At 35.5% G+C, this 13,440-nt stretch overlaps 1 protein-coding gene across 1 annotated transcript in view; it reads left to right on the top strand.

Annotated features, from left to right (window-relative positions):
* The window catches only part of LOC130471687 (uncharacterized), a 28,031-nt gene extending 18,200 nt beyond the window's left edge, over window positions 1-9,831 (top strand). Inside the window, exons 5-6 of the mRNA XM_056841952.1 lie at window positions 9,057-9,298; window positions 9,397-9,831. Coding sequence (XP_056697930.1) covers window positions 9,057-9,298; window positions 9,397-9,831 — 677 coding nt within the window. The remainder of the gene's footprint in view (window positions 1-9,056; window positions 9,299-9,396) is intronic.
* Window positions 9,832-13,440: the final 3,609 nt, after the last annotated feature.

The raw sequence follows: 13,440 nt of genomic DNA, 5'->3' as shown, positions 1-13,440 counted from the left end.
ATAGCATTCGCGACTACTACTCAACTAGTAATGGAAATCCTATCACTAAATCACATTTAATCACAACATCAATCATGAAGTTTCCCAAAAATTCCCCAAATTCAATGTCAAGGCTTCATCCCTAACCTCTAGACTAAACTACTCAATTACCATGATTAACATCAACATTAAACTAATATTAATCCTAATCATAAAACTAATTGAACTAATGAAGCTAATTGAAACAACAAAATTCAGAAAATTCAAACCACAAAAATTGGGGAAAAACTAAGAGCATTCAAAATTTGAAACTAATTCTAGAATTCAAGCATGAAATCAAAGCATAAACGAAATTAATAAAGAAATTAAAGAATTAAAGAACAAATCAAAAAGAAATCAAGAATTATACCTTGGATTGAAGAATTTGCAACAAACTTGAAGCACAAAAATGAAGAACAAACTCAAGAGAAAGAGAAAAGAAATTTGAAAATGATGATTGAATTTAACTAAGAATTAAGAATTTGAAGCTAAGAATCCTAATTCTAATCTCTACTCTAAGCCCTAATCTATTTCTCTCTCTAGAATTCTAAGCTAAAATCTGAAAACGAAAACTAAAAACTAACTCAACGTGAAAAGTGATTTGCGACTTCTCGTATTTAAATTGCTGCGCCTAGCTGTGCGACCACACGAGAAAGTCTGTGCGCCCGCACCAGAACCGTGCGACCGCACAGCTGCACCATTCGTTCGCACCAAAAGCTGTAGAGTTCCTGATCTATTTTTGGCATTTCGTGCGCCCGCACAGACTGCAGCTCTTGATGCGCGCTGCTTGATGCTTGGCTCTTGCGTGTGTTGCTGCTTGTATTGCTGGTCTGCTTGCACATGGCTGCTATAGGGCTGCTGCCAAGGGAGTGCAAGAGGGCTTTGAGGTGAGCACAAGACATGCTGCAAGTGTGCTCGTGCATTGCCGTAATGGTGCTGCTACGATGATGTTGCGATGGGTGCCATGGTCAGCAGCTATGGGTAGTGCTGCGTGTGTGGCTGGCTGCTCATACGCTCATGCCTTGCTTCGTCGCTGCATGTCGAACAAAATCGTATAGCATATCAATAAAATCGTAAGATATATTCTAAAATCGTCTAGCACGCTAGAAAATCGTATAGCACATTATTAAAATCGAAAAACGCATTATTGAATCGGAAAATCACATATTTAATTCGTTTGACATTTTCGCAAATCGTAAATCCATTTAAATCATCGTCCAAGCCAAAAATCACATTATTTAGCACGTTAACACTCCAAATGACCCCATGCTATAAAATTGAGCATAAAAGACATATTTAGAGCGAAAACGGCTAGAATATACTCAAGACGAGAGAATGATACGATTAATGCAAAAACGCAACAAACGAACTAAAAATGATAAAACTAAGCGAAAATAGTAATAAAATGCGCGCTAACAAAATGAACTAAAATCCTAAGCTAAGAGCGACATAAATGTCGCTCATCAAACTCCCCCAAGCTAACCCTTTGCTTGTCCTCAAGCAAAGCTAGAATGAGAACGGGGAGGAGAATGAGCTTATTTATTAAAAATCAAACTTACAGAATGCACACTAACTCACTTTCGTAGGAATCACGGTTGCATTTAAGCGCATGCAACAAGCTCTTTGAACCCCACAATCGCTCATGAGGGCGAGTGGGATCTCACAAGGGTTTCCAAAGAGAAACACCCATAACTCTTCCAAAAATTTGAATCAAGGCAAGAACTAAAATGGAAGAAAAAGAAAGAAAAAGAAAAGAAAGGAAAAGAAAAGAAAAGAAAATGAAAGAAAATGAAAAACGAAACTACAAAACTCAAGATAAGGGCCTTTATTATGGAACGAGCACAAGAGAATGCTAATATTACTAACTAAATAAAAAAATGCACGCTAACCAATGTCCTAAATCGAGTGAAAGATTCAAGTGCCAAGCAAAGAGAACTAAGGGAAAACACTAGCCAATTCCCCTTCAACCGAGCATACCACGTCAAATCTCTAGATCCTATCCACCCTTGAGAATTGCGTCTCGAGACGCCGCGAAGGTGCCGGAGAAATCAAGATTAGGCTACCCGACATCTTAGCATGACAATCCCATTCCATAAACTTGACCAAATCCTCCCTCCACCGACAATGACTCAACTCAAAAGGGTCAAGAGGACTTTTAGGGTGTAACGTAGGCTAGGGGTAAAGGTGTGGAACGAATTTGGGATTTGGTGCTCATACCTAAAGTGAAGCGCAATAAGAACTCAACTCAAGAAATTCGAACCAAAAACAAACTCATACCACTTATTGGGGCACCCCCAAGCTTATTCAACAACAATTCTAAACTACAACTCTTTTTGCACTTTTCTTGATTTGATTTTCTCCTTTTTTTGCGTTTCAATTGAAACTTTTCTCATGCCTTGTTTTTCTCTATTTTTGGCGACTTTTTCAAAACTTTTATTTCTCATTTTTGCTTTTGCATCATTTATTCACTATATACAACACATTTCTCAAACTTTGCCATTCATACCGATAAACATCATTCCTCAAATATGCATAATCATTCCAAAACCAACAAGCATCATAACTCTAAGCTTCACTATCACTTCTAAGGGTGAAAACAAAACAAAGGCTATTAGGCTTGTAATGTGCTCATAAGAAATGAAGGGTCAAGGTTCAATTGGATAGCAAGGGGGCAAATGCAAACAAAAACATATGAGAAAAATAGAAAATAAAGTCCTAAACTAAAAAGAAAAAATAGTCACCGAAAGAAATGCCTTTATCGTCCCCTAAAGTAGTTCGGTCGCGGTCTCGGGAAGGAAATAGTCAAATTCGGGAGATAAGAAAGTCAATGCTAAGGATCCATGACACTCAATATATGTATATGTATTTGGGCTAATTTGAACATGAACCTCACATGGGAGCAAATACCACTCTCTACGGTTTCAAGTCACTAGAGAGATCGACACCATCTTACCACAAGCCAAGGGTTCAAGATACATGCTACCCAAAGTTCAACCAACTTTCTTAACACCAAATCCTAGACTCGACCCAAGACATTAAAAACCGTGCAAACATCTACCAATTAGGAATAAAAGCATTCTAGCTAGTCTACAAGTTCCAATTTTATTTGCCCAAATCAAGAATAATGCCTAAAAGCTAGAAAAACTTGCCTTGACAAAGATCGAAAAGGAAAAAGAAAGAAAAAAGAATGAAAAAGGAAAACAAGAAAAAGAAAGAAAGAAAAATAAAGAAAATATTCACAAAATCAATTAAACTAATCAAGAAATATGCACAAAATCCAAAATATTCACAAAATCAAGCAATCCATCACACGGAGATCAAAGTAGCAAACAATAGAATCTCCCCCCAAGCTCGAATTAGGCCATATCCTCAAGGCCTAAAACGAAACTAGGAGGGGCACAGCTACCCATCCAACCAATGCCCCGCATATATGATGCCCGACCCCAAAAAATGCAAGAGAGTTAGAATGATATTACCGAAAATGTCGTGGGAGCAAGTCCCGCAAAGAACCGTAATAACGAACGAACTCACAAATAAGAATAGCCGGACATGGAAAAGATGGATGCAAAGATGTCCACATCAAGAAAGCTTGAGCAACAAAAACTTCAAAAATCAAGAAAAATTAGTATACATGGGCAAGTGGCCAACACCCACGGGTTGCCTCCCGAGAAGCGCTCTTTTTACGTCATTAGCTTGACGCTTCTTACCTCTAGTAATTACCCCGACAACGATCGCAATAGTTTGTCATATGCAATGGCAAACATATCCAATAGTAACAAGTAGGCAAGAGTCAAATGAGAAGCAAGCACAAAGTAAAGCGCAACTCTATGCCTACAAGGGGTAGGGAACCAAAAATAAGAAAAATCAAAATGAAAAACAAAAGAAATACTCCCTTATTTTTGCTCCTTTGTTAAAGGAAAATCATTAGGATCAATAGAGGAAAAGGAATCCTCAAGCGGTGGGAGTCTTGACAAAAAGGGAAAAGAAATGGGAAATGAAGGATAAATGTTGAGTTTTCTCTTTCGGAAAGGGGAATGAGGGAAGGGAGTGGGAACAAAATATTCACAAACAACTTCACTCACATCACATAAAGCACAAGAAATCTCAACATAAGATCCTTCATTCACTTTAAAATCTTTTGGTTGGCACATTCACTTTTTTCCTCAATTTGAATCGATTTAAGCACTTCAAGGCAAAATGGAGCAAATAAATTTTCATCACCATCATCGAGGCATTCACTCAAAGAGGAACGAGTAGGAACAAACTCTCCAATACTCAACTCCTCAATGTCATGCATCATAGGTGGCAATATAGCCTCAAACTCTTCTCTTCTCCATGATACTTCCTTAATAGACTCTAGCAATAGGTTAGAAAGTCCCAAAAATCTTTTGATAACTTGTTGGGGCATGACCTCAAATGAATTCAAACAAGAATCTATTCTTAGCTCTTCTTGAATTTCAAGATATTCTATGAAAGCAAGCCACTCCAATAATGATTTTGGAGATTCAAAATTCAAAGAGCTTAGGAAATTGTCATGGAGAAAGAGAAGATCATCAAGTGAAATCGACTCATCAACTTGAGAAACAAAAGAATTTGCCATTTTTTTGGTTTTCAAAAAAAAGAAAATGAAAAATGAACTAGTCTAGAGAACTAGAATGAAAAATCAAACAATGATGCCATTCCCCGGCAACGGCGCCATTTTGATAGGGTGTTTTCCCGTCGTTGAATAGAAATTCACCTCACCAAACAAAATTTATAAAACACCAAACTAACCGGCTATATGGACTATAGCGGCAAGTATAGGGATCGTCCCATAAGAATGGATATGTTTGACTATTCAATCTATGCGTTCACAAGCTAGTTTGAATCAAATTTGAGTTTGAGTTTTAATCTAAAAACACGAAAAGCTAACAAATAAAGAGATTCTAGAGGATTTGGGAATCGGAAATGGAAATCGAATCAAAGAAATAACGAGGTCAAAACATTCATGAATATGCAACGACATAGCAAATAGGGGAATGAAACCGAAAGACGTGCTCGCCACCTCTCGGATAGAGCACGCGAAGCAACCTAGCCTATGGAAAAGCTTTCGCATAATCCTAAACTAGATAAGCTTGCATATAATAGGAACTATCATTCACTTGTACAAATTAGGCTCACAATGTCTTGCCAAACCTAATCATACATTCCAATCTAATCCAATCAAATAGCATTCGCGACTACTACTTAACTAGTCATGGAAATCCTATCACTAAATCACATTTAATCACAACATCAATCATGATTTTTCCCTAAAATTCCCCAAATTCAATGCCAAGGATTCATCCCTAACCTCTAGACTAAACTACTCAATTACCATGATTAACATCAACATTAAACTAATATTAATCCTAATCATAAAACTAATTGAACTAATGAAGCTAATTGAAACAACAAATTTCAGAAAATTCAAACCACAAAAATTGGAGAAAAACTAAGAGCATTCAAAATTTGAAACTAATTCTAGAATTCAAGCATGAAATCAAAGCATAAACGAAATTAATAAAGAAATTAAAGAATTAAAGAACAAATCAAAAAGAAATCAAGAATTATACCTTGAATTGAAGAATTTGCAACAAACTTGAAGCACAAAAATGAAGAACAAAACTCAAGAGAAAGAGAAAAGAAATCTGAAAATGATGATTGAATTTAACTAAGAATTAAGAATTTGAAGCTAAGAATCCTAATCCTAATCTCTAATCTCTAATCTAAGCCCTAATCTATTTCTCTCTCTAGAATTCTAAGCTAAAATCTGAAAAGGAAAACTAAAAACTAACTCTACGTGAAAAGTGATTTGCGACTTCTCGTATTTAAATTGCTGCGCCTAGCTGTGCGACCACACGAGAAAGTCAATGCGCCCGCACCAGAACCGTGCGACCGCACAGCTGCACCATTCGTTCGCACCAAAAGCTATAGAGTTCCTGATCTGTTTTTGATATTTCGTGCGCCCGCACAGGGAAGGCCGTGCGCCCGCACAAACTGCAGCTCTTGCTGCGCGCTGCTTGATGCTTGGCTCTTGCGTGTGTTGCTGCTTGTATTGCTGGTCTGCTTGCACATGGCTGCTATAGGGCTGCTGCCAAGGGAGTGCAAGAGGGCTTTGAGGTGAGCACAAGACATGCTGCAAGTGTGCTCGTGCATTGCCGTAATGGTGCTGCTACGATGATGCTGCGATGGGTGCCATGGTCAACAGCTATGGGTAGTGCTGCGTGTGTGGCTGGCTGCTCATACGCTCAAGCCTTGCTTCGTCGCTACACGTCGAACAAAATCGTATAGCATATCAATAAAAACGTAAGATATATTCTAAAATCGTGTAGCACGCTAGAAAATCGTATAGCACATCGGAAAACGCATTATTGAATCGGAAAATCACATATTTAATTCGTTTGACATTTTCGCAAATCGTAAAGCCATTTAAATCATCGTCCAAGCCAAAAATCACATTATTTAGCACGTTAACACTCCAAATGACCCCATGCTATAAAATTGAGCATAAAAGACATATTTAGAGCGAAAACGGCTAGAATATACTCAAGACGGGAGAATGATACGATTAATGCAAAAACGCAACAAACGAACTAAAAATGATAAAACTAAGCGAAAATAGTAATAAAATTCTAACAAAATGAACTAAAATCCTAAGCTAAGAGCGACATAAATGTCGCTCATCAGTCTCGCCCGCCCGGCAGCACTCGCCCTCTCGTCACCCCTTGCGCGCGTTGTTGCGGTGCGTGCGATGCGTTGTTTGTTGTTTGTTGTTGTTGTTGCGTTGTTGCTCGGCGCACACACACACAACACAATTAATTGTTGTGTGTGTGTGTGTTGTTAAATTGGGATAATCAAATTATATTTTCAAAAACATTAATTTTCAGTTTTAAATTGTTTTAATTGTTATGATTATTTAAATATTTGGGTTATTTAAATTGTTTAGAACGGTTATGAACACCGTATTGGTTTATTGTCATATTTAAATTAAAGAGATTGGTTTTGATGATTGAAACTATTATTTTCAGATTTAATGAGTTCATAAAGTGTTGATTTTTGAAGTCAAAACATGTTTTTATGATAAACTATTATTAGGGTTTTGATTCCAATTGACTAAGTGATTGATTCACATAATTTAATGACAATTTAAATTATGGGAATCAACTTAAATTTTCAGATTGTTTATAAGCTTTAAAAAGTTGGTTTTTAATGGTTTTAAAGCTAAAAAGTCAATGTTTTTATGTTAGGACTTGAGTTGACTATTTGAGACTATTAAATTAACGATTAATGAATGATTTCTAATTAAACTAAGAGTTTTAGAATCTTAAATAGTTTCTGGAAATTTAGTAATCATGGATAATAATTTAGTTCTCCTTTTTGTGTTTATAGGAGTTGATTTCTAGTGAGTCGTGATTCGCACAGTGGCCCCCGTACTTAGGTATTCCAGGTACGTACAAGACTAGGGTGACCACCCATCCCTTGAGGACTTTATGAAGTGTATTGAATGCGAATCATGTGAACTTATATGTTGTTGTGAATTCATAATTGATGATTGGGAATGAATATGTTATTATGAATTCATGTTTGATTTTGAGAACGAGCATGTTATTATTATTATTGAATCTATGTGAACGAGCATGTTACGAATTTAATTATGCTTCATAGATTCTATTGAACTATCAAGTTATGGACTTTTACAATCATTGAATTATGTCAAGCATGTTGTTCAAGTTGGTTTGCATGTATGAGTATTGCGTATGCAAGTTGTTATTATTATTATGCTATAGTACAGGATGTCTAGCATAAATATTGAGCCAGTTGAATATTGCCAGTGAGCAATATATATTCTACCAAGGGGTAGAATATGTTAGAGAGTCTATGTGAATTGAATTAAGGACAATTTGTGCTAAGGGCACACCCCAACTTGTTAATAGGCAATGTCTGGTTATCTCAAACAGTGTTTTTGAGAAGGAACAATGGGAGTAATTTCACTTGAGTCTATGTTTGATCACAAGTCCTAAAGAATTAAAATAATGAAGTGTCATTGTTGAATTGTTTAATTGTTTGTATGTTGTGTCTTGAGTAGAGTCTTGAGTCGCCTTGAACATAATATACTAATTAACGTAAAGTGCAACCCAAAAGAGCTTCAAAACTCTTGGAATGTATATACCTTGAGTATGACCAATGGGGGGAGTCTTGCCGGAAAACTTGTACTCCTAGAATGATACAAGACGTTGTTTCATTCTTCTTTTATGCCGTTGTGCATTGGAATTCCTGTCGGTATGGCCCGATTGTCGGTAGTAGCCCGACTTATTTTTGGTGTATGGTTGGCTCCCATCACCCTTTTCTTTCCTTTTGAGGATACTTTACTTTACCCGTTCGAAGCTACTTTTTATTAATCTGTGAGTCAAGAGTCGTGTCAAGTGTCGAGTCTTGTCTCCATGTTTATTTGTTCATTATATGGCTTTTGCATGTGGATTATTTAATTTGTCGAGTGAAGCATGTTAGGATAGAATGTTATTCTAGCTTGTTCGTACTCAGCTTTTGCTGACTCCGTGCTTCATGTCTTCTGGTCATGGCCTTTGCCTTAATGACCCTATGATGATCCATCAATTGCATTTGCGTTGTTGAGGAGTAGATTTTTAATAAAGCATGTTTGTAGAGATAACTTGCGGGAGAAGTTATCATGGGATTCGAGTTGAGAGTTTAGTTCTTCCGTATTTATAAACTCCATTTTTATTTATAGTCATGACTAATACTATCTACAGTTGATGGATTTTTAAATGATTTAATACTTTGGATTTGGGCCTCAACGGTTCCAACTTGTTTTAATAACCATTAACTATTTATTTAATGTGTTTTGAAAGTTAGTTAATTCCGCTGCGTAATTCTGGTAAATAGCCTTAGCCGTTATCACGGTGGCGGTAATATCTTGGTAATTCCTGTGTTTTAAGTTGGAAAATGTTTTATAAAAAGCAAGGAATTATTAGGGTGTTACAACAAGCTCTTTTGGATAGCTGCTAATGCATACAATGAGTATGTGTTTGGTAAGGCAATGGTGAAGATCACTGAGTATAATGCAAATGCTACTGCATACTTGAACAACTGCATTGATCAGTGGTCTAGGAATAAGTTTGGTTCTACTGTTTGTTGTGATCACAACACAACAAATATTTTGGAGTCATTCAATGCATGCACAAAGCCATTCAGAGACATGCCTGTGATCTCATTATTGGAAGGTATAACTCCTCAAATCACAGTCATGCATAATATACCCTTGTTTTGTGTTGTTTGTTGTTGTGTTGTGTTTAATGTTATATCTGTTGGTGTACATCAATCAGAAGTTGGTGTATGCAGAGGGTGGGGGCTAGATTTGACAAGGCAGTTGACATGGAGGATGGTCAGCTCACTGCATATGCATTAAAAGAGTTGGAGGAAAGAACAGTTGAGTCCAGGTTATGTTATGCAACAGCCTGTGAAGGGGGTGCATTTGAGGTTAGGGATGGATATGTCAACTTCCCAATTAGGCTTGCAACAAGAAGCTGTGCCTGTGGGAAGCGGCAGATCTGTGGAATCCCCTGCAAGCATGCACTGAGGTTGATATATGACCAAAGGATGAACCCCCATGATTTTATCTCCCCATGGTTCAAGGCTGCTACATACAAGCTCACCTATGCAGAACACATTCATCCCATGGAAGATCTAACTCAGTGGCCTGACTTTGGCCTTCCTACCATTCAGCCTCCAATCATCAAAAGACCAGTTGTCAGACCTGCTAAGAAGAGAAAGTGAGGGGCAAATGAACCAAAGAAGGGGAAGAGGAACACCAATGTCAAATGTGGAAAGTGTATAGAGTTTGGTCACAACTTAAGAACATGCAAGAGTGGAGGAACAAATGCCATTGGACCAAGCACTTCAAATAGGGGTGCAGCAGGAGCAAGTACATCAAAGGGGGCACCAAACACAAGGAAGAGGTCAAAGACAGCTTCTTAATCACCTCAGAACATTATTTTGTGAATTGTAGTGCATAAAGTTAAACTAACTTAGTCAATTAAGTTTAGTCAGAATCAGTTTTTGGAAACAGTTGTGCAGTTAGAGATCATTATTTGGAAACAGTGAAATGCTTAGAACACCTGTTTTTGTGCAGTTTCAGTGGTGTTTGTCCACTTAGAGATCAATTTATGTAAAGTTAATATGCTTGAACAGGTATTTATTGAACAAAGTCTCTCTTTATTTCATGAAATTTGTTACAACTTTATTTCATTGCTATCCAAATCAGAAATGCAAACATTAATGCACCTATTTTTATTGCAAAATAGATCTGCTGTTTCTGTTGCTTGATCTTCTTCTTCAATCGCTTCAACTCTTCATGCATCCCCCTACTTTCTTCTTGCATTCCCTTGTTTTCATCAGCTCTGTTTCCCTTGCTCTGAACTTCATCAATTCTCTCCTCAAGAAAACCTTTGCACTACTTGAAATTGTCACAAGGATCACACTTGTAGTAAAGCTTTTGCGGATTTTTTTGTCGTTTCCGAGCTTCTAATGGAAAATCTTCTCCCGCACGAGCAATTTTTATTTGGAACTCTAATATATGCTAAATTTGGGATGGAACAAGATTCGGTTTTTGAATGAGAGCTCATGGCTAATTAGGAGAGGGGAAAGTATGCAAGTGAGGTGAACACTAGTAGCATTTATAGGCAGCAATAACATAACGGCTATATTTTTCTCCCTAGGTATAAAAACTAGCCGTTAAATTCAAATTCCTGCAATTTGGGTATCTGGTGCAACTTAGTTTCAAAACAGGTGTATATTGTGCAATAAGTTTATAAATAGGAGAATATTGTGAATTATAAACACGACTTAACAGAGGACTAACGGAATGTCGGTTTAGGGTATTTGGTGCAAACTTGGAAAAAAAATAGGGGTATATTATGTGATTCGAAAGACACGAGGGTATTTGGTGCGTTTTTGCAAACCTCATGGGCATTTCATGAAAAAAACCGTTATATATATTACATGGCGTAGAATTTTTTTAGGGAAAAGTCGTATTTTCATGTAAAAATCACGGACAATATTAGGATATGCGGGCGTCGATTAGCGATAAACAAAATATAACACTTAATAAAATGGGGAATTCATAGTACTTCCTCCGTTCTTATTTACATGACACAATTGGTTTTTGACACTACTCACACAAGCTCTTTTGACTTTCTTTTGTGATTTAACATAAGAAAAAACATAGTTGTGTGTGATCTTATTAGATTAGTCTCAATAAATATTTTTAAGTATCAACTTTATAATTGATTCTTATACTTAATGAAAGATAATCTCTCTGTCCGGAATACTCGCTCCGCTTTCCTTATAAAGTCGTCCCGAAATACTTGCATTGTTTTTATAATGTCATGTTTTTTCTAATTTTATATGTTTTTCCCACTTACCTAAGTGACACTTGTATTACTAACATATAAAAAAAACATTAAAAAAATCACCCCCACCCCACCACTCTCAAAAAGTGACACATTTCTCACTAACTATATTTAAAAAAAACACACAATATCAACTATGACATAGTTAAATAATAAGTCAGCTAATTAGTCTTAAACTATGTGTCAAACAAACTAATACGAGAACAAAGGGAGTATTAATGTTTGAAATTATTCATTAACAAACATGTCTAAATAATTATACGAAGTATCATTTAAAAAAGAACGGTTATCTTTCCACCGGTCCGCTCTCGGATAAATAAGAGTCCAGCGTTAATCTATACTAATATATTAAAAGGCGTTTAGGAAAACGTATATGTGTCACGTGTATCCCCTCCTTATATGACACGTCACCACTAATAAGAATCATGGCATGTTATTGACAACCAAAAAAGCATGTAGCAAGGATCGAACATCAAACCTCATGGATTAAAGTTTCATTTCCTACCATCTCAACTAGCTACAATATTTGTTATATTTTCCAATATAAATATAAAATACAGTCTTTTAACAATGGACATATTTTTACAAAAAGTAAAACCCGGAGCAAAGCCCAGGCCACACACTAGTTTTACATAAATTCTTATTTATAAGGGTTGTACAAATTGTACACCACAGTAAAAATTAACTCAAAATGTTTAAAAGTTAAGCTTATATATGTAAAAGTTATCCATTTTTTAGTGATAAGTTTTTTCATTTTAATAAAACTTATTTCTTCAAAATCACTAATAATGTATAAAATTAATAATTTAACTCTTTAGAATGTTTATCTATCAACGTTTTTTTTACTAATATAAAAGTTAATCAAAACTAGGTTAAAGTTACAAAAAAAATGGGTAAAAATTATCTTGGTGTACAATAAATTATTGTGCACCTAGTACGCGCAAGACCTTTTGCTAATTTTAAAGGAAAAAAGGAATATGCAAATCCGTGCAAAAAAAAACAATTCCACTTGCATGGACCCGGTCCACCATAAGATTACCATGGACCAGGGTAATTAGGTAATTTTAACAGTGAGTAAATTATAGAAACTGTAGGTTCTGTAAAGTAACTATATCTCCAGAATAATAACTATGAACATAATAATGATAAGAATAACTATTCTATCCAAAGAGTAACTATATCATATAGAAAAGTAATTTTAACTGTAAAACAATTACTACTATATATTCATTCTTGCAGACAAAAGAGTAAATTATAGAAACTATAGGTTCTGTAAAGTAACTATATTTTCATAATAGTAACTATGAAATAAATAATAATAATATAGTAATTTCGATGAGAACAATTATTCTATCCAAAGATTAACTATATTATATAGAAAAATAACTTTAGCTGTAAAACAATTACTATATTATAAAAATAAACAATATGATATACATGGTTTAGAGGTCATATAGTAATTTTTTCTATTATATATCACATAATTACTGAAATATAAAAGAGTAACTATATCAAAAGTAACAGTAATTATAACTCTTGAACAATAATAAAGAAAACATTAACTACTTGGTTAGTTGTTTTAGCTACGACATTCTAATTCTTTGCATCTATTAAATAAACCATGTTAAACTCAAGTGTTTTTTGAACTAAAAAATACTAATAGACACGTCCACGTGGACCACGTCTCTTTTTTCCCACCAACACATCATGTCCTTCCTCTACCACGTTCTTGGTTTCCATTGTTGTCAGGATTTTCTTCTTCTCCTCCTGCTTTTGTTTTCCTTGCAGAATTTATTCTTTGCACGATTTCAATTCTGGGTGCATCATCTTTGTATTTCTGAATCAATAATATTTAAACTAAGTTAATAATTTAACATTTAAATATGAAAAAATAACATAGTAACTATGTAAAACGTGTAGTTTCTATTATGCATCATATTATAACTCTTACTATTAACGATGGTAAAATACTTGC

The sequence above is a fragment of the Spinacia oleracea genome, chromosome 4 (assembly GCF_020520425.1).
Source record: "Spinacia oleracea cultivar Varoflay chromosome 4, BTI_SOV_V1, whole genome shotgun sequence".
Taxonomy (NCBI): domain Eukaryota; kingdom Viridiplantae; phylum Streptophyta; class Magnoliopsida; order Caryophyllales; family Amaranthaceae; genus Spinacia; species Spinacia oleracea.
This window is presented reverse-complemented; position numbering and strand designations above follow the sequence as displayed.